The sequence below is a fragment of the Amyelois transitella genome, chromosome 12 (genome assembly GCF_032362555.1).
Source record: "Amyelois transitella isolate CPQ chromosome 12, ilAmyTran1.1, whole genome shotgun sequence".
In the NCBI taxonomy this organism is placed as follows: Eukaryota; Metazoa; Arthropoda; class Insecta; order Lepidoptera; family Pyralidae; genus Amyelois; species Amyelois transitella.
In genome coordinates, this window is record NC_083515.1 from 11,325,291 (window position 1) to 11,346,330 (window position 21,040).

Genomic DNA, 21,040 nt, shown 5'->3' on the forward strand with positions numbered 1-21,040 from the left:
AATGCAATCTTAAAAAAAAAGGATTTTCGGAAATCGATCTTTTAGACCTCTTTTTTTTTTAAATCGATTCATACACTAACGAAAAGGATTGATTTAAAAATCTTTTTGGAAAGAATCGCTATCCTTATTTTGTCGGTTTTTGGCGCGAGAAAAGACAAGAAGATTGTTGGCTCCGTACTCGTAGTCCTCAGAGTAGTGCACAAATATTAATATAATAATATAAAATGTCTGTATCGTGAGACACACACGCCGTGCCACAGAATTTTTTTGTAACTGTCACATGCCTATAAATTTTACGAAAAAACATATGAAACACAAAAATTGGAATAAGACTAATAAGGCAGGCGCTATAATATATTTACATTTTTATGGGTATGTAGGGATCACATTTTTATTGTTATAAATATCTAATATACATAAAATTAAATGTTAGAAACAAACGTTCTGTTTTAATGTATAAAAACTCTCGTCCCGCCATAGATTTGGCAGACGAGTAAATTTGAAAAATGTCTGGCAGAGATTTTTATTTTTGTCCGTTCGCGCCTTTTCACTTAAATACTATTTCTTTCATTTTTATCTTGTAACCTTTCCCGTCTACACATACTCTTGACTGCGCTTTACCTTCCATAAAGTAAGCCATTAATGCCGTATCCAGCATTTGATAAGCTATTAAGGGTGTCAGGGATCAGACTTGTATTATTTAAATGGTGGACAAGTCGCGGGCAGGAGCTAGTGATTGAATAAATTTAATTGCCACCTACCCGCTAGTTAATTTACAATCGCAACCAATACAAAGTGCGATTGCGTCCGGTCCAAGGAAATGGAGAGGTGGTATTATATTAAATAAAATAACCAAAGATTTTGCAATTTTTTTAATAATTATAGCCTAAGTCATTTTACTTTACTTCCTTAACTTGAAGACCTGAAACAAAAAGAATATGTATATTTTAATCAAATAGCTTATATAGAATAGAATAGAATAGATTTATTTTCAAAATTGGATACAAGGTATCACTTATTGACGTCACATAACTTAAATCTAATTATAACTACTACCGCTTCCAAAGCGCATGTGTAGAAGAAGCGGCGGAACAAACTACACTGCAGCATTTTCATAGGACGTCAATTTACAAATATAGATCTCTTAAATCAAAATCGTGGACGAATGCACATTGTCTACATTAAAAAACATGTATGAATGTAGAACTGATAATGTCAATACGAATATTTCGTCAAATAAAATACATATAAAATAAAATATGTACATACTGTACAAATTATGTCAAGATCATGTCAAAATACACAAGAATTAAGAGGCTATTATGTCCAGCTCGGGCCACACATGTTTATCATTAATATAATCATCCGTGCTGTAATAGGCTTTCCTACAAAGCTCAACTTTAATATACTGTTTGAATTTTCTATCATTCATTTCAAGAACACTTTTTGGTAATTTATTATAAAATCTTATACAATTAATCAGAAATGATTTCCCTACCTTAGCCAGCCGATGTGCTGGGATCGACAACTTGTAATTGTTCCGCAGTGATCTACTAGTACATTCACCTACTTTTTTGAAAGAGTCTAAGTTTTTCCTAACATGCATGATGTTATCGAATATGTATTGGGAGGGCAAAGTTAAAATATTTAGGTTTTTGAAAAAATCTCTAAGGGAATCTCTTTGTTTAAGACCGTAGATATATCGAATTGCCCTTTTTTGTAAAATGAAAATAGTTTGTATGTCTGCTGCTGATCCCCAAAGCAGTAGACCATATGACATTAAACTATGAAAATAACTAAAATATACTAGCTTAGCAGTTGCCACATCCGTCAAATGCCTAATACGACGAATAGCGTATGCTGCAGAACCTTTAGAAAGTTTTAAAATGTGAGCATGCCATTTCAAATTTGAATCTAATGTTATTCCTAAGAAAGTAGTACTATCAACAAAATCTAATCTTTTACTACTTATACTAATATCCACATTTGCCTGCCGCACATTGGGAAGTGTAAACTTAATGCATTGGGTCTTATTTGCATTTAACAATAAGTTGTTGATTGTAAACCAGTTAGAGATGGCGGCTAAAGTGCTATTCACATCATCACAGATTTCGCTACGGCGGTTCATTTTAAAAATTAGTGACGTATCATCTGCAAACAACACGATGCCAGTCTGTTTCTCAATCATGCAAGGCAGGTCGTTGATATATATCAGAAAGAGAAAAGGTCCCAAAATGGAACCTTGCGGTACCCCAATTTTTACCGTCGCTCCTTTCGATTTTGTATTATTTAAATCTACCGTCTGTAATCTATCACTAAGATATGATTTAATTAGTTCAACGGCAGCAGTATCGAACCCGTAATGAGCGAGCTTGAGCAGAAGAGTTCTATGATCTACGCAATCAAATGCTTTGGTCAGATCGCAAAACACTCCGATGGCATCCTGTGAGTCTTCCCATGCATTGAGAATATGAGTGACAAGAGCCACACCTGCATCTGTTGTACATTTCCCCTCAGTAAAGCCGTATTGCTGACTATGAAATAATTTATTAGACTTAAAGTAACGCTGCATTTGATTAAGCATGATTCTCTCGAACACCTTGCTCAAAATTGGTAAAATTGAGATTGGTCTATAATTACCAGGATCTGATTTTTCACCTTTCTTGAATAATGGAATTAGTTTACTATACTTCATTAAATTTGGAAATATCCCTTGGTCAACACAATTATTGAATATATATGCTAAGTCCCCAGCTATAATATTTATAATATGACATATCACAACAGCCGACATACCCCAATAATCCTCAGACTTTTTCAGATTAAGTTCTTTAAAGGTATTAATAATGTCAGTAGGGTCAATATTTAAGAATTTAAATTTGGAACTGCAAATGCTGACATTATTTTTAAGTAGTATTTCAGCTTCATTAGGGCATGAGTCAATATTTGAAGTTAATTCCAACGGTATATTTGTAAAAAAATGTTCAAATAAATTTACTATTTCTGTTGTAGAGGTAATTTTCCTATCATTAAATTTAATTTCATTAATATTTTCTTTAAAATTACTTCTACCAGTTTCCTTGTTTATAACACTCCAGGTTTCCTTTGTTTTGTTAGGAGCATTACTTATTTTGTTTTTAATGAACAAAGATTTTGCATGTTGACATATGTTTTTATTATATGTAATTAAATATACTAGGTCTGTAAGTAGCACACACAGTACAGGAGATAAGTCTTTTCTTTATGTGTACCTAATATAAAACTAGCCAAGGCTCCTCCATGGAGCTGCTTTTTTATTTTATACTAGCGACCCGCCCCGGCTTCGCACGGATGCACAGCCGATACTAAATATATCTCTATTAGAACTAACTAAAGGACCGCCCGCAAAGCGGCTAAGTCTTGCTCCCGGCAAAAGTGTCACTTCTGCCTGCAGTCCCGCAGTGCAACCTGTTGTTTTAGGATACATAACAAAATTATTATAGAGCTTCTCTATAAACAATATTTGATGTTGAATTATTTTCAGCTAACAAAATATACTGATGGTCGGGAGCCCCGACTCTTGATAGGGCAACGTAAAGTTGCCCATGCGTAAAACCATCCTTTTCGTAAATCAATTCCTACTAATTTGAATGTTTGGCCTTGTGATTTGTTTATTGTTAGTGCGAAAGAAATTTTTACTGGAAATTGGAGCTTTTTGAAAGGTGTTGGCAAATCAGTAGGGATCATGGGTATTCTTGGTATATGAGCTAATTCACCAGCTGCAGGGCCGGTGATAATCTTCGCTACTATTAAATTATCTTTTAGCTCCTTGATAAGAAGTCTCGTACCATTGCACATGTTGGGGGGGGCTCAAATTTCTGAGAAGCATTACCCTATTTTTTTCCAAAATAAAATATAGTCTATGTTACTCGTGGATAATGTAGCTTTCGAATAGTGAAAGAATTTTTAAAATCGGTCCAGTAGTTTTTGAGCCTATTCATTACAACCAAACAAACAAACAAACAAAGTTTTCCTCTTTATAATATTAGTACATACATACATAAACTCACGCCTCTTTCCCGGAGGGGTAGGCAGAGACTACCTCTTTCCACTTGCCACGATAAGTAATATATATAATATTAGTGTAAGTGTAGAAAAGTAATGAAATTTAGAAAATGTTGTGCCAAGTCTTCCTGATGGTGATTTCTTTATTATTAATGTTCTTTACATACATAAGTGGGTAAAGACAACAGCCAAGGCGTTATGTCAAAATTTCTATATAGTTTCACCTTTGTGTGGTCATGGGAAGGAAGCACTAGTTCTATTTTGATGATCATGAGTGAGTATCATTAATGTGAAACTGTGTGATTAATGTGATTTACAAAAATTTATGTGTTCTGGTCTTACGCAGAGGTCACAAATAGGGGTCTGAAAATGTGGCAAAATGGTTCCAGTAAAGGATGATATGGCATAATTACCTATCATGCCATATCATCATTTACTCAAAATAAGAAAATTTTTAAAATATAACTTAGAAAATAATTTTTCTAGAAATAAGTGAATGACCCTTGCACTGAATTTCTCTTTATTCTAAGTTTCATTCTTATTTTCCTTGATGCACATAAATATATAAATAAAATAAGAAAAAAAAACAAACAAAAAAGTGGCATATTTAGGATGCATTTAATACCTACCGGGAGGTAAGCTCTGCTTCAGCTTTTCTGCCTTCTCCTTGTCAGTGATGACCAGGGTGTACAGGAATCGTGAGCACCGCACCTTGAACTTCACATTCTCAGAGTTCTTCTTTATTTTCACCGCTGGAAAAGAAAAACCAATTTTGTTTGAAAGAAACATTTTAACTAGCACCTTGCACTAGCATTTATTTGAATTACACATACTTGTGTCACATTCATTCAAGAGGGCTTAGTCAAAAACAAACTACTTGGATTCTCCTCTTGTCACAAACTCTGTATCCCCACATTCATCAATCTTTGCTTGAATAAGTAAATAGGTACCATCATGTTCCATTTGTTTGCTAAAAAGGTAAATCTGAGGAACAAGAAAGACTAAAGAGGCTTATTGATACCTTGTTTTTTGTTGCATAACTTGACTTGTTAGGCATAATAGTATTTTGATATACTTATTTTTTGGCATACTTTTTTAATTATAGTTTATGCTATTGTATTTTGCTATAATTTTGATATATAAAAATTAATTATATGCCGTGTGGTTCCCGGCACCAATACAAAAAAGAATAGGACCACTCCATCTGTTTCCCATGGATGTCGTAAAAGGCGACTAAGGGATAGGCTTACACACTTGGGATTCTTTTTTAGGCGATAGGCCAGCAACCTGTCACTAGTTGAATCTCAATTCTATCATTATGCCAAATAGCTGAACGTGGCCATTTAGTCTTTCAAGACTGTTGGCTCTGTCAACCCCGCAAGGAATATAGACGTGACCATATTATTATGTATGTATGTAAAAATTAATTAATAAATTAATCATAATATTTATTCCTGATTTCCATGCAAAATACAAGCTTTAAAGGGAATAAATTATATGTCATGTGATGGGAATAATTTAATGTTTAGAATTTTTTTTCAATGTGATTGAGTTTGTTATGGTAGGTTTGTTACGCTACTTTGGACCACTGCAAAGTGGAGCAAGCGAAGCTTTGACTTCTACAATGTAGATTTTAAAAACAAGGTTTTATAGCAGTAGCCCTTGGCAACAAAAAATAAAGGATTAACAATTCTAACTAGGTTAAGGTTATCTACATCTTGTGACCATACAAAATACGAATGAACAGAGCTATATTACTTTAATATTTATATATTTTATATATTAAATATATGTAGGCTTTTTCAATGCATGGTTAAACTCTTGAAACGGGCCACCGCCGGAGAGGGGTGGGGAGGGGGCAGGGGGATGGGGGAGGGGTTAACACCCCCCCTCCCGTGACCCCCCCTTGCCGGAAGCCTATAGTTTTTTTTTTACGAATTTTTAAAGTTTTCATATAAAAAGTGTGCTAAAGGTCATTAACCGCCAGATGGGCAAGGGGGGGGAAAGTCAGAAGGGATGAAAGGGGTGAAGGTGAATTAAACCTAACCTAACCTATACGTACTGTCTATTATACTTTTTTACTCAGTTTGAACGCTCCGCTCGCTTCGCTCGCTCCGCTTTGGTGGTTTACACCAACCTAACCTAACCTAACCAAACCGAGTTTGATTTGTGACTAATTTGTTTCTTTTCATTGCGGGGGGCTACCGCGCCCCGACCCCCCCGTGCGGGGGGGCTGCGCCCCCCTGCACCCCCTGCTGTCCGTTTACCGACAGCTACTTTCGAAGTCAGTAGATAAGATGACAGTAGCACATAACCAAAACGGCGGATTGCGTTCTGTTCATAGTTAGTGTCTTTTTTGTTTTTACTTTTAAGCAAAGTTTTTGACTATATTTTTAGTGCTAAAATATATTAATTAATGTGTTGTACATGTTTAATGGACAAACTAATTATTTAATACTAAATTAACACAGTTTACAATGACAAACCGAAAATATTGCGTTGTTTAGTGCAATTTTTAAGATTTTCAAAAATTCGTATAAAAAAAAGGGGGGGCTTCCGGCAAAAAAAAATACTTGGGGGGGGTCATACAAACCCTCCCCCACCCTCCCCACCCCCTCCCCAACCTCTCTGGCGGTGGCCCGTTTTAAGAGTTGAGCCCAATGCATAAACATGATTATGATTAGATACATTATGCTTCAAATAGTTATGCATAAACCATTAAATCTATTAATATTGTGTATAACTATTATTATGATAAATAAAAGTATGCCACATTAAATTATGACATAAAATTGTTTGCATAAACATAGGGAACTGAGCTTGAACGATTTCCCTTATTTTGTAAATACTCAGTTTTGGTTGCTTGTTTTATTCATACATACAAATATTGACCAATATTAAATTATGAGACTTACACTTGGCGTCCGGTCGTCTCGCCTTCAGCAAGAAATCCTTGATATCTTTGATTTCACGTGGCTGCAAAACACATAAGAATTTAAGTTTCTAATGTACTTATGTCATTATGAAATTAAGGTTACAGAAGATTTTTTACAGTTGGAAGAATAAGAATAGTAAGAATAAGAGCACCTGTAAATAACAATTTGTATCATTGATGTATGATCAGAATCTTATGTCTCAGCGTAAGTTTGTTCCGGCACCCAAGCTCACGATTTGTTTACTGTTGCTACATAAGCTAAGCTCATGATCAACCATAAGTTTTCTATCATGTAATTTTATGGCGTGCATACAAAAGACAATTAAATAGGATGTAATTTCTTTTACAATAAATAAAAATGAAAAACTTACCATGATGAATGCAGATGGTGCTCACTGTAAATAATAAGTGGAAATCTTTTATAAATCAAGTCACGTAATAAAAAATAAATTGTTTATAGAGTAGCATAAATTAAACAACACTCAGATTGAAACAATTACAAAAGTATTATGATAAATTAAAATAGATTAATTGTGATTAAAATATTTAAAACGAAAATACACAAGAACTCACCTGTCAACTTTATGCAAAAAGAAACTGTCAAAGTCAAAACATGACAGTTTGCGATTTGACATATTGTTGACATATTTTTTTTAAATATACTTTGAAGTTCAAATTTTTAAGCAAACAACATAATGCTATGATACTAAATAAATGAATAAGATATGGTGAAAAAATATCACGCGTGCAGGATTCCAACCTGCGAGCTTAGACCTAAGTATGGTCATACGCTCTGCCAACTTAGCTAACGCTAAGTATCCTGTGTTATTTCAGGTGTCACCCGTGTAGGTACCAAATTTCATAAAAATCCGTCACGTAGTTGCGTGAAAGAGTTACAAACGTTCATTCATGCAAACCTACATCCTCGCAAACTTTCGCATTTATAATATTAGTAGGATATACTAGCTGCTCCTAAAGATTATACTCTCGTATTAATATCGGGATAAAAAGCTTATATCTTATTCCTGATACTTCTACACTACCCATGTACAAATTTCATCAAAATTTTATGGTTTTAGGTGAGAAAATAACACTAAATATTTTTAAAAAAGTTTCTTCTTCAACTTCCAAAATCATTTTTGTCGCAGTATATATTTATTTATTTGGAAGACCAACAACCGTTTACAAAAAATAGCGTCACATATGTAAAACAAATGGTCAATTATAGGTCCTCACAGATACAAAACACTAATACAATAAAAAAAGAGGAACATCAATCTCTAAACAATCAACAATAACAATTTATGAGTTAACGTCTAGTTACTAAATTTAAAAGAACTTAATTCTATCAACAGTTAAATATATATATATATATATATTATTGTGATATCAATTCCGGTCAGCCATCAACCACATCGCTTGGAAAGAAGAATTGTATAAGAGTCCGCCTCAATTTAGGAATGCTAAAATTAAAGATATCGATATCAGCGTCTATTGAAATTCGATTGTACAGATTTGTACAGAGCGGTTTTCCATAAATAAGAATTTTGTCTATAATTAGTGTTGACGAAGGGGGTATAAAACAATGGATTACTACACATAGTTCTAGGTGGGAAGCCTATTTTTGCAAGAATATCAGGACAATCAACAATACTATTGATTATTTTGGAAAAAAATATTTAATCTGCCACATTCCTTCTAGTGACTAGAGGAACGAGGGTATATAGGGTGGCCATATTACACGACAGTGGCGCCTCTATTATTGTCACGACTTTCTTGCCAAGCTGTAAGTTTGCAATAGAATCAAATGGAATAAATAGTACACAAAGACACAATATAGACTGTGTATTATGCGTAGCACTAGACACTCGCGGCTCCAACTGAGTAAAACAAAAATTCTAACTGGTGTCCCCGGAAGACCAGCATCGAAGTGTTGTAAAATGCCTTGACACAAGCTGAGTGAACGTCGGTTTGCTATTACAATTAAGCCAACTGTTTGTTTTTACTTAATGATGCTAATAAACTTTTATTCATTTATTAATTCTATTAGTTCCGTACAGTCAACTGCATATCCAGATACCCTGCGGGGAACTCTTTGACACGGTACTAATATAAGTACGTAGTAGTATAAATACTACGTAGTAATAAGTAATATAAATATGTACGCTTACGCTAGAATCACGGTAGAATATCTCTACCCATATCTAGTTATATATATATATATATTTGTTTTTTAATTTAGAAGAAGCAAAGAAATGATTAGGTTAATGACCTTATGACATTAACATTAAGCGACATTGACAGACAGTGCAGTGTCACATAAATTATCTGTTTGATGAAGCTCGTTTCTTGTGGTGAGCTCCAAAGGCGAGCTTTTATTTATGAAGCGAAAGAAAGAAAAAGAACAGAACAAGTCTCCTTTAATGAAGAGTTCGAAGCCTCACCTCGAACGCGACATGAGCAAGAAGTTGAAATCAACGCAATATATTGTCTTTCAAATGACAACATTTACTGACGAATTCTATCAGTAACCGCCGACATGGAGCCCCGAGGCGGAGTGCGAAGCAGCGCCAGGCTGAGCGGAGAGACGGGTCGTAACACATCTAACGGCGCTCCGGGCGGAGCTCTAGCGAATGGGAACCGAAGACCACTAGAGGCAGCGGAGGCAGCAGCGGCGGCAGCGCGAAGGCGCGCACGAGCGGCTGAGCGAGCCCGGGAAGTTGAGGACAGCCCGCGCGTGCTGCGCGACAAGTGTCGGCGGCTCGCCCGTGCTCTCCGCAACGCTAAGCATCTCGTGGTATGTTTTTATGTGCGGTAGATAGTGTGGTGTCCTTTTGAAGCTGTGAGCTGAAGTATTTTTGTGTACAGGTGTACACGGGTGCGGGCATCAGCACGGCGGCCGACATCCCAGACTACCGAGGACCGCGCGGCGTGTGGACGCGGTTACAGCGCGGCGAGACTGTGGGGTGAGCACCACCAGTCCTTTTTGATGTTTTTATTTGTTGCTCTTGTTACCACACTTGTTGAGAGATATGAATAGGTCCACAATATACTAGGGTTCTGCTTGCTTGCTTCTGAATACTAGGTTTAAACAATTCTAGTTAGATTTAAAATTATAATATGATACTAAGTGGGTACCTTAATGTATAAGTTACTTTGTCTACTAATACATAATAAATGTTTGCAACATCCGATAGGGTAAATATGAACATCTGGTATACAAATTAAAGACCTAGTTGTAGTCATGTTATGCAAATAAAAATTTGAATTTGACCCTAACTTTATGCTATTTCCAAACTGTTACATTTTCCCCCCTTCTTACCATCTTTTTTAAAATTAAGGTGAGGATATACAACTAGACTTTGAATTCAGTAGCTTTATTAGAGGAAAGTACTCTACAGGGTAAATGAAAAATATGTTCTCTTATAATTATCTTGCTCTATAGTAAAGACCAAAAATAAATGCTTATTAAATTACCCTAAAAAATTCCAATTGGAGAGACACCAAGCGCCAGGTAATCAGCTGCGCTCAGACTGGACAGGTAGAAACGCACACACGGTTGGGGGGGCAAAGTTCATTGACCGCTGCACTCCTATCATAACTAAATATGAATATTTTCATAGATAAAGCTAAATCCATAAGTTGCAATTTCTCTCCATACTTTTCGGGCTTTAGACCGGCATAATACCTGTATTATATATTATACCTGTATATGTGACAAAAGGATTTGTCACATTCTGACATCACTTTTAAGTAGACAAAATTTTGAAATATTTAAAAAAAATATTTTAAATTGTAATAATATGATCATGATGATACATTCATTAGTTGCATAATGAATAACATTGTTTGAAAAACAATACAACAATATTAATATCACAATGTAAAAAAATAAAAAATGTTCAAACGGGACAAAATAAGTGACACCTAAGTGACACCCTTGTGTGTTACACAACACAGAGTACTTTGTTGTTGTGACTGAACATTTATTTTTGAATGACACTGACAATGGATATAATACTGCTAAACCATGACATTGGCAGAATTATCAAAAGTCTGGTTGAAGCCATATTATAGAAAAGAAAGAAGGAATCTTCAACCTTATCCATGTGGTAGACAGGGCCAACAGTCTCACAAAGACTAAAAGGCCACAATCAGCTATATGGAATGCTTAATGATGGAATAAAAATTCAAGGCTTAGTGATGGAATTAAAATTCGTATAGTTAGTTCATTAGCCTATTCCTTAGTCGCCTTTCGTATTCTAAAGTGCTGGGAACCAGTTAGTTAGTTAGAGCTGATTTAGCTTTAAGGTTCAATAAAGTTTAAAATAAATAAATGTAATACGTGTTCAGGCGCGTGGAGGTGTCGCGTGCGCAGCCTACGTTCACGCACATGGCGCTGACGGCGCTGTGGGCGCGCGGCGCGCTCAAGTTCGTGGTGTCGCAGAACTGCGACGGGCTGCACCTGCGCTCCGGGCTGCCGCGCCGCGCGCTGGCCGAGCTGCACGGCGACATGTTCTGCGAGCTGTGCGCCGCCTGCCGCCGCGTGTACCTGCGCGCCTTCGACACCACGGAGCGCACGGCGCGCCACGCGCACGCCACGCGCCGCCTGTGCCACGCGTGCGGCGCCGAGCTGCGCGACTCCATCGTGCACTTCGGCGAGCGCGGCCGCGCCGCCTGGCCGCTCAACTGGGCCGGGGCGCTGCGCCACGCCGCGCGCGCCGACGTCGTGCTGTGCCTCGGCTCCTCGCTCAAGGTGCTGCGCCGCTACCCGCGGCTGTGGCGCATGCAGGCGGCGCCGCGCGCGCGCCCCGCGCTCTACATCGTCAACCTGCAGTGGACGCCCAAGGACTCGGTGGCCGCGCTCAAGATCAACGCGCGCTGCGACGCCGTCATGCGGCAGGTGGCGCGCCGGCTGCGGCTGCGCGTGCCGCGCTACCGGGCGTCGCGCGACCCGCTGCTGGCGCACGCCGAGCCGCTGGCGGAGGCGGAGGCGCACACCACGCGCCGCCCGTGCCTCTCCCCGGCGCCGAGCTCGGGCCGCTCCGAGTCCCCGGACTCGCTGTCCTCGCCCTCCGCCTCCGACTCGGATGAGGAGCTGCCGCTGCGGCGCCTCGCCGAGCGTCTGCGCGCGCCCGCCGCCCCGCCGCCGCCGGACCTGCTGCGGGCCTTCCGGGTCAACATGTGCTCCGGCGAGGCCACCATACTGCTGCGGGCGGAGCACGCGCCCGCGCCGCCGCCCGCGCCGCCGTCGCAGCGCCCGCTCAGCGACCTGCGGCGGTTCCGCATGCCGCAGCACGAGCGCGCGGATCGTGCCGACCTCCATGCGGTACCTCGACAGAGAACAGAACTCCGAACCATGTCGCGTGATCAGTCAGTGATTCATTCGGTACCCGGTCAGCGACTCGATAGTAGAATTATATCGCGAGACAAGCAGGAGTCGCCTAACGGCCGGCCGCCCGACGTCGCCAACGGGCATCATTCGTTGAAAACGGAGGTATCTCTCGATATCAAAATTAAAGACGAGTTTAAAGGCGAGCGACACACATTCGAGCCGTGGGACATCGGCGACCGCCTGCGGAAGCTGCTGGAGGGCGAGCCGAAGCTCGAGCAGGCGAAGGCGGAGGAGTCGTCGGACGCGCTGGCGGCGGCCATCATCGCGCGCGCCGTGCTGGCGTGCCGCGGCTCGCTGTACCCCGGGCTGCACACCATCCTGGGCCCCGAGCCGCCCGCCGCGCCGCCCGCCTGCGCGTGGTGCGCGCGGCGGCTCGGCGCGGCGCGCTGCCTGTGGTACGGCGCGCCGCGCTGCCCGCCGCCCGAGGCGCGCGCCTGGCGCCGCGTGCGCGGGCGCCGCTTCCTGTGCGCGTGCTGCGGCGCGGACGGCGCGCCCGCCGAGCGGCTGGCGGACGACGCCGGCTGGTACGGCAAGGGGTACCGCAAGGGCCGCCGCCGCCGGTAGCGCGAGCGCTGAGCGCCGCCGCCCGCGGTCGCTTCGCACTCGATCTGTACATACGGCCAACTTTACTGATACTTGTATATAATTAGTATTGAGCGTGACACCGCACCGACTCGAGTTCGCATATATACATACATATAATCACGTCTATATCCCTTGCGGGGTAGACAGAGCCGACAGTCTTGAAAAGACTGATAGGCCAACAGCTGTTCGAGAGTTCGCGCCGATGCAAATTTTACGAACACTCGCGTTTGGTATCAGCATTTGTAATCTGTCCAAAATTTTTAACCTTTTTTGACAACTATGAGTATAGTAACGTGTCCTACGATTTTATATATGCTCTTACCGAGTAACTTGAGATTGTTCCTTACATGAGCTGCCACTGCCTACTGTGTAACAATTTTTTATTCGGAATAATCGTTCGACAACAGGGAATGCGGCTCGACTCGATGCGATGACATAAGGGACATGCGTTAATTAATTTATTTTTATACAAAGATAAGATTAAGGTAATAAGAATGTTGTGGAGCAGCAGCCCGCGCCGCGCTGGTTGATCTCAGGTGTTGCGCTGCGGCGGCGCGGGCGCGAGTGCCCGCTCGCCGCCACACGCTGTCGTCGTCGTTCGGTTCCATGTTTCTGTCAGAATACTATATATACACTGTTGAGAGCTCCATGGTTGTGAGGTAGCTACATAATAATATACCTAGTCCATAAGAGTACGAGACTGTCGTGGGCGGCGAGCGAGCGCGTCTCCTTCCGCCGGGGCGCACGACATGCAAGCCCGGCGTCATCAGTGTCTGAAAAAATCTTAGAATAAGTGATTTGTAATTGGAATTTAAATTGTAATGATGATTATTATCTTGCGGATCCTACGAGGGCCGCACCCCAATAATGATTGACGAAGTGAATGAAATTAACTGAATTAAATGAATGAAAATAGTTTGCGCTTTAATTGTAACTACCCACAATTACACTGAAGCATCAAGCGGCGGGACGCCGGGACCCGCGCCCGGTGGGTGCGAACATAACTCTGTGTATGGACTGTCTTATTTTTTTATCATTGAGAGAAAGCGCCAATTTCGGCTAGTTCACACTAGTTCAATTGGTCAGTTCAATCGTTGAACTAGTGAGACTTTTTTTTCTCAGTAGTTCAACTTAGGACAATCCTCCCGAAAAGTTGAACTACTGAGATAAAAAAGTTGTACTCACCATTGTTTATATCGCAAAATAAGGAAGTTAAGTAGAAATGTACTGAATGAAATTTTTTTTTTTATTTTTTAATATTTTTAATAGAAACTGAATACACATTTGTAACGGTAAATCAAATAGCTACTTAGTAGTTGAAATTACAATAAATCACTTTAAATTTAACAATCATCAATTAAAATAATTGATGAATATGTTCATTCAAAAACATAAAAAAGTCAAAATTTAAGTAATTTATTTAAAAATTCTTTGGTGGAATAAAATAATTCAAATTATAATCTGTTTATTGAAAAACGACGAGTAAATAATAATGATTGTGATTTTAAATAAAAAATAGCAATCTATACTAATCTATACTAATATTATAAAGCTGAAGAGTTTGTTTTGTTTGTTTGTTTGTTTGTTTGTTTGTTTGTTTGTTTAAACGCGCTAATCTCAGAAACTACTGAACCGATTTGAATAATTCTTTCACTGTTAGATAGTCTATTTATCGAGGAAGCCTATAGGCTACATTTTATCCCGGATTTCCTACGGGAAACGTCAACAATTCAGGTGAAAGTTGAATGAGTCGGCCATCTGCGAGCTTTCCACGCGAACGCTGCGCAAACCAACAAAGATATAGTAAAACAATGTACTAAAGATGTGAAGTACTCATTTTTTGCCACAAAAAAGTCCGCGAGAGCATATATCTATCTCTTAAGGTTTACTTACAATAACCACTTTTATGTTCATTTTTTAAGATTATTTTTTCATTATAAACATAAGTTATTTTGAAACCAATTTTCTTTAAGTCAGTTTTAATCCTTATCCAAATAAATATGTTTATTACTTTAGGCTTTTTATGTTGATTAAAATTGCCATTTACAGTATATAAATCAGACGAATAGGTTTTGAGATATGGTCGTTATAAGCAATTTGCAGCGAAACATTTAATACGGCGAACCAGCGCGTGACCGCCCGCTATAAAGCCGAGGAGGATGTTTGCAAAAATAAATATGATGCCCAAATAACTATTCCACGCGGACGAAGTCGCGGGCACAGCTAGTACAATATAAAATAAATAATTATGTCCTATGCTAATTTCGCCGTTTATTAATTGCATTTGAATTGTTTGAATATATAAATCGTATCGAATTTATTGTATGGGGGTTTATTGTAAATACATATCCCCTTAATATTTATATTCTTCTTTATTTTTAGTATTTGTTGTTATAGCGGCAACGGAAATACATAATTTGTGAAAACTTCAGCTTTCTAGCTATTACGGTTTATGAGACAGGCCTGGCGACAGACAGACAGACAGCGGAGGCTTAGTAATAGGGTTCCGTTTTTACCTTTTAGATACGGAACCCTAAAAATAGGAACGTAGATTTAATCGAATATGGTTTTTATGAGTAACAAAAACAAACAAAACTACCCTCATCTATTAAAAATTGAACAATGTGTACCTACATCCATATATTCACTCTATTCTCCTACTATTAAATAAATGCAAATTTATGCCATAAAATTTCTCATTAACAGATAAGTGTTCAAGTACCTACATAAGTATAAATATATTTACCTATATTATAAAATGGAAGTGCTTTATTTTAATTTCAACTAGGTGCTTAGTAGGCAATTCATTACCCCGTTACAAATGTGTATTCAGTTTCTACTCGTATTAAAAATATAAAAAAAAATTTTTTCATTCAATACATTTCTACTTAACTTCCTTATTTTGTGACTAGCTGTGCCCGCGACTTCGTCCGCGTGGAATAGTTATTTTGGGCATCATATTTATTTTTGCAAACATCCTCCTCAGGCGGTCAGGCGGTCACGCGTATAAGAAAGAACGCTGGTTCGCCGTATTAAATGTTTCGCTGCAAATTGCTTATAACGACTATATCTCAAAACCTATTCGTCTGATTTATATACTGTAAATGGCAATTTTAGTCTACATGAAAAGCCGAAAGTAATAAACATATTTATTTGAATAAGGATTAATACTGAATTAAAGAAAATTGGTTTCAAAATAACTTATGTTTATAATGAAAAAATAATCTTAAAAAATGAACATAAAAGTGGTTATTGTAAGTAAACCTTAAGAGATAGATATATGCTCTCGCGGATTTTTTTTGTGGCAAAAAATGAGTACTTCACATCTTTAGTACATTGTTTTACTATATCTTTGTTGGTTTGCGCAGCGTTCGCGTGGAAAGCTCGCAGATGGCCGACTCATTCAACTTCCACCTTCATTGTTGACGTTTTCCGTAGGAAATCCGGGATAAAATGTAGCCTATAGCCTTCCTCGATAAATAGACTATCTAACAGTGAAAGAATTATTCAAATCGGTTCAGTAGTTTCTGAGATTAGCGCGTTTAAACAAACAAACAAACAAACAAAACAAACAAACAAAACAAACTCTTCAGCTTTATAATATTAGTATTAGTATAGATATAAACAATGGTGAGTACAACTTTTTAGTCTCAGTAGTTCAACTTTACGGGAGGAAGGTACGAAGTTGAACTACTGAGAAAATAAAGTCTCACTAGTTCAACGATTGAACTGACCAATTGAACTAGTGGGAACTAGCCCCAATTTCAGCTCTGATCGTACTGTTTTGTAGGTGGTAAAAATTCCGTAAACTGATAGTTAACAAGTTAGCAAATGTCGCGATATAAGAATAGGAGCCTGCTGCATTGATGCTTCACAACAACTAAACCATATCCGTATCATTATGTGGGGGTGCCACAACATGTCGGAATTATGGTAAATACTTACAAAGTTCTACACGCCGCACCATTCCGTAAGTACACATCATCACGTTGTTACTTAAATATTTATGATGACTTTTAATTCAACTGCATAAATTTAACTGTTAAGTGTACTCATCTAAAGGATATTTAAAAACGTTAAAAGAAAAATATCCTACTACTATTATAAAGGCGAAAGTTTGTATGGATGTTTGTTACTCTTTCACGCAAAAACTACTGAACCGATTACCATGAAATTTGGTATGTAGGTAGCTGAAGACCCAGAATAACACATAGGCTACTTTTTATCCCAGAGTTCCCGCGGGATTGATAGGGTTTCCATGCGGACGAAGTCGCGGGCGGCCTCTAGTCAGTTCATATTTCAGAAAGTACGAAAAAAAATGAAAGTATCAAAATCCACGATACTTTATTTTTTCTTTAATTCTTTCACCGAAAAAAACAATTTGTTTCTTTCGGAATTTTCAACGCTAGTCCTATTGGTGCCGGGAACCACACGGCATGTTTTGTATAGTATCTACAGAAACGACTTAGAGGGCTGCTATGCAGGCAAAGGGATTCGGATATTTCTTTAGTTTATAATCTTTGCGGCGAGTGGTCAAAGCTTTTGGCGAATCAGAACCACGGGTCGGTAGTACAGACGGAAGTTGCTATCGGGACGTGTTTCCGCCGGCCAGAGCTCGCGCGATGTTTACGACATGCTAAATATATACGCGGGCGAACAGACGCTTCAGTGTAACGACGCCTGCCGACTACCGTGCCGTGGACAAGGTAATTTTTTTATTTATCTAGAATCCTCAGTGTTATCATTGATGATAAGGTACATCTGTGTAGATCTGCGGTGACATTTAAATACCTTTACCTACTAACTGACCACCACCCATCGCTGTGAGCTAGGATATTTACTACTATTTAAGTGGGTCGGGTCTCGTATATACATATTTATATAAAAAGTACCTAAGTCCTATTGCAATGGATACCAAGTTGTTCTCTTCCAATAAATTACATGATTTATTTTTATTTAGGGTACGATGATAACGACGTACTTTTCGATTATATTCGTTTGATTCCGAGGGCAAGAAAATATTTGTAATCACTTCTGTGTGTATTTGTTTCCATCGGATCAATGTTTTTATGAACAACGCCCAACGCAGAACCCAATGTCACAAGCGACACGACAGGTCTGGGTTTCAAGTAAATAATGATAAGGTGTTATTGTGGTCTTTTTGCTTCGAAGCTAGGGAGATCCTATTGAAGGTGAACACCGACTTAGCCGCGCTGCGCCTACCAAGAAAAGTCATATTTCAAGTCGGTATGTAGGTATGTAGCAGGAGCGTTGACTCGGCTCGACCGCCACCAAAGGGAAGATCTTCCGCTAGGCTAGGTGTTATGCCTGGGGAACCGCGGCTCCGACGATGATCGTCGCGTGTTTTTTTTTCTAGAGGCTGCCCGCTATTTCGTCCGCATGGAAACCCTATCAATCCCGCGCGAACTCCGAGATAAAAAGTAGCCTATATAAAATTCTGGGTCTTCAGCACATACAAAATTTTATCGAAATCGGTTAGTTTTTGCGTGAAAGAGTAACAAACATCCATACTGACATCCTGATATACTCACAAACTTTGGCATTTATAATATTAGTAGGAGTGCTGTGACGTGTGGCGTAAATTAGTCGCCACAGGTACTATGTAGTTGTCACTATTTAAATCTTAATTCTAGTATTTTCAGAACTGTCGGGGTAGACAGTCTACCCCGTAATGGATAAGGACGTGATATATATATATCTGTATGTAGAAACCAAGTAGGTACTTAAGTAGTTAATTTGATGCTTTTTATTTCGATGCTTAATTTAATGTTGCGTAGCAAATGATGGGGTCTAATGTGGTTTGGCGTGTGTCCCGGCGTTGGTCGGGGCGGCGCTGGTGCGGCGCGCTGTTACTGGCGGCGGCGGCGCTGCTGCTGGCGCGGCGGCTGACTCCCGCGCCCGCCACACTGCGCTCGCGCGCCACGTTCCCGCGCACGCCGCCCGCGCGCGTTGCTCATCTGCTTGCCGACTTCTCCACGCATCCCTCGCTCTTCTCGTTTCCGTGAGTTTTAGATTGCTGTTTCTCTCAGCCATTTGCGTTTTAAAAATCCGAAAACAAGCGGAGCACTTTCGAGGACTCCTCGAACGCTCGATGCGTGATAGGCAGAAGGTATGAATTTTATCTCAGCTCGTGCTCGGCTCATAAAATTCAAGTAGCGTAGGTACACAACGGCAAAAAAAAAAAGACAACGAATTGGTTTTCGCATTGGGTTTTACGAACGCCGAGGTAGTAGTGTCGTTAATATTCATCAGGATGCTTCTTCTTCGTAAATTACAAAATGTATTGGTATTTTTTTTATAAACTAGTATTTTTCTTTACAGAGTTTTATGGTCAATAGAAAAGGAGACTAGCAATTATTCCAGCTGGGGCTATAGCGTGTCATACGAGTGCGGGTCGAGGTGCGCGGGGCGGGTGGAGGTGCGCGCGCACGACGAAGGCGCGCCGCGGCACGGGCTGGCGGCGCGCGCGCACCGAGTGCTCGTTCGGAACATCTTCTGTGTCACGCTGCCACTGCTGCCATGGCCGAGCTTTTGTGGTAAAGCTCTTTTATCTCTAAACCCCACGCCTCTTAGATAGGCTTAAGTAAGATAGGTAGGCAGAGACTACATATTATGACTTCCAATGACCCAAATTTTGAAATCGGTTGGTATCTTCTCATATTACCCGCCTCAAACATACAAACTCGCAAACTGTTTAATATAATTTGTATTGTGCAACCTCTTTTCTGTTTTGTTCAGAATCAGAAATAAAAAAAATATCTAGTAGGTACAAATCAAATTGTTTAAACATACATTGTATGAATAAGTTCAGCGGTTTATTACAATGCATATTTAAAGTTAAACCAAAGTGCAGTTTTACTTCATCCCAAGAGCATCCCCAGTTTATTTGCATATCTAAGTAAGTTTTACTTTTTATAGAGTGCTTTACCGTTTTAACCGATATTATTATTGATGTAAATTGATTACTATTTTCACACACAAAATATGTTGATCTATTCTTTATACCAGACAAAGAAAACCCAATTTCTTATTATAGTACGTATTTGATTTCAGGCGAAATAGAAACGACGTCCGTGGTGACGGCAGACGCTGCGGCCGACGGCGCAGTGCTGGAGGAGAGTGCGAGCGCGCGATGCGGCGCGGCGGCCGCGCTGCTGCTGGCCGGCCGCTGCGGGGAGCCGCGGCTGCGCGCATTGCGCGATGCCCATCTGCAGCGCGTGCGACGAGACCTCCACACTCATTGAAAATAAGCTGTTATTTGTCATTACTCATGTTCAGAATAAAAAAATTTATAAATGTTTTAAAAGTTTTTTATAGCATTGCTTACCCCTTTTGCCACTTTACTTCTATAATCATAGATGGCGTTATCCCATATTTAAACGCGCTATGGTTTCGAGTTATGGACAAGCATATAACTTAACTGGACTTTTAAGTAAATCTCTTCGTTCCGGAAGTCTTAGTCTAAGTACATTCTAGCTCTGGCACAGGCTATAGTAAGGCCCGTAATTTGTTTGACTTTGTCCGACAAGCGGGTAGGAGATCTGCCCCATGACGACCTTAGTAATTAATAACACGATGAAAAAGAAAACCATGTACCATATCGGCAGCGGCATCGTCGTATAGTATATTTGAGTGTGTTGACCTCACTCGGCGTGGTAGAAGCGAAATGAGGCCTAAGGTAGTGCACGCAATAAGTCTCCAGGGATTCAAATTGATACAGTGCACACAGTAGTCCATGTACATATCCATGTATGAGTGTTTCCATGTGTAAGATGTGTTAAGGTTAAGCAGTTGGTCTGGTGTCAAATACCGATAGATGGCGTTGTACAGAATTAAAACGCGACATGGTCTTCCAAAAATAATTTATATACAAGATGATTTGCCCGGGCGGGCGGGGTTAGGTTAGTAGCGGCGGGGTTAGGTTAGTAGCGGCGGGGTTAGGTTAGTAGCGGCGGGGTTAGGTTAGTAGCGGCGGGGTTAGGTTAGTAGCGGCGGGGTTAGGTTAGTAGCGGCGGGGTTAGGTTAGTAGCGGCGGGGTTAGGTTAGTAGCGGCGGGGTTA

General features: G+C 39.9%; 3 protein-coding genes across 3 annotated transcripts; 2 read left to right on the forward strand and 1 right to left on the reverse strand.

Moving 5' to 3' along the window:
- Positions 1-857: 857 nt before the first annotated feature.
- On the reverse strand, positions 858-7,539 carry LOC106133137 (large ribosomal subunit protein eL38). The gene is made up of 4 exons (XM_013332763.2): positions 7,351-7,539; positions 6,960-7,020; positions 4,674-4,796; positions 858-922 (listed from the first exon to the last, which is right to left on the reverse strand). The coding sequence occupies exons 1-4, from the start codon at positions 7,351-7,353 to the stop codon at positions 897-899; spliced, it is 213 nt and encodes a 70-aa protein (XP_013188217.1). The 5' UTR covers positions 7,354-7,539; the 3' UTR covers positions 858-896.
- A 1,762-nt stretch (positions 7,540-9,301) lies between these two features.
- LOC106133136 (uncharacterized) lies at positions 9,302-14,019 on the forward strand. The gene is made up of 3 exons (XM_013332761.2): positions 9,302-9,776; positions 9,848-9,945; positions 11,333-14,019. Exons 1-3 carry the CDS (start codon positions 9,519-9,521, stop codon positions 12,936-12,938), a joined length of 1,962 nt encoding a protein of 653 aa, XP_013188215.2. The 5' UTR covers positions 9,302-9,518; the 3' UTR covers positions 12,939-14,019.
- Positions 14,020-17,564: 3,545 nt separating this feature from the next.
- On the forward strand, positions 17,565-20,255 carry LOC106133141 (uncharacterized). The gene is made up of 4 exons (XM_013332767.2): positions 17,565-17,665; positions 18,758-18,981; positions 19,302-19,516; positions 20,034-20,255. The coding sequence occupies exons 2-4, from the start codon at positions 18,761-18,763 to the stop codon at positions 20,222-20,224; spliced, it is 627 nt and encodes a 208-aa protein (XP_013188221.1). The 5' UTR covers positions 17,565-17,665; positions 18,758-18,760; the 3' UTR covers positions 20,225-20,255.
- Positions 20,256-21,040: the final 785 nt, after the last annotated feature.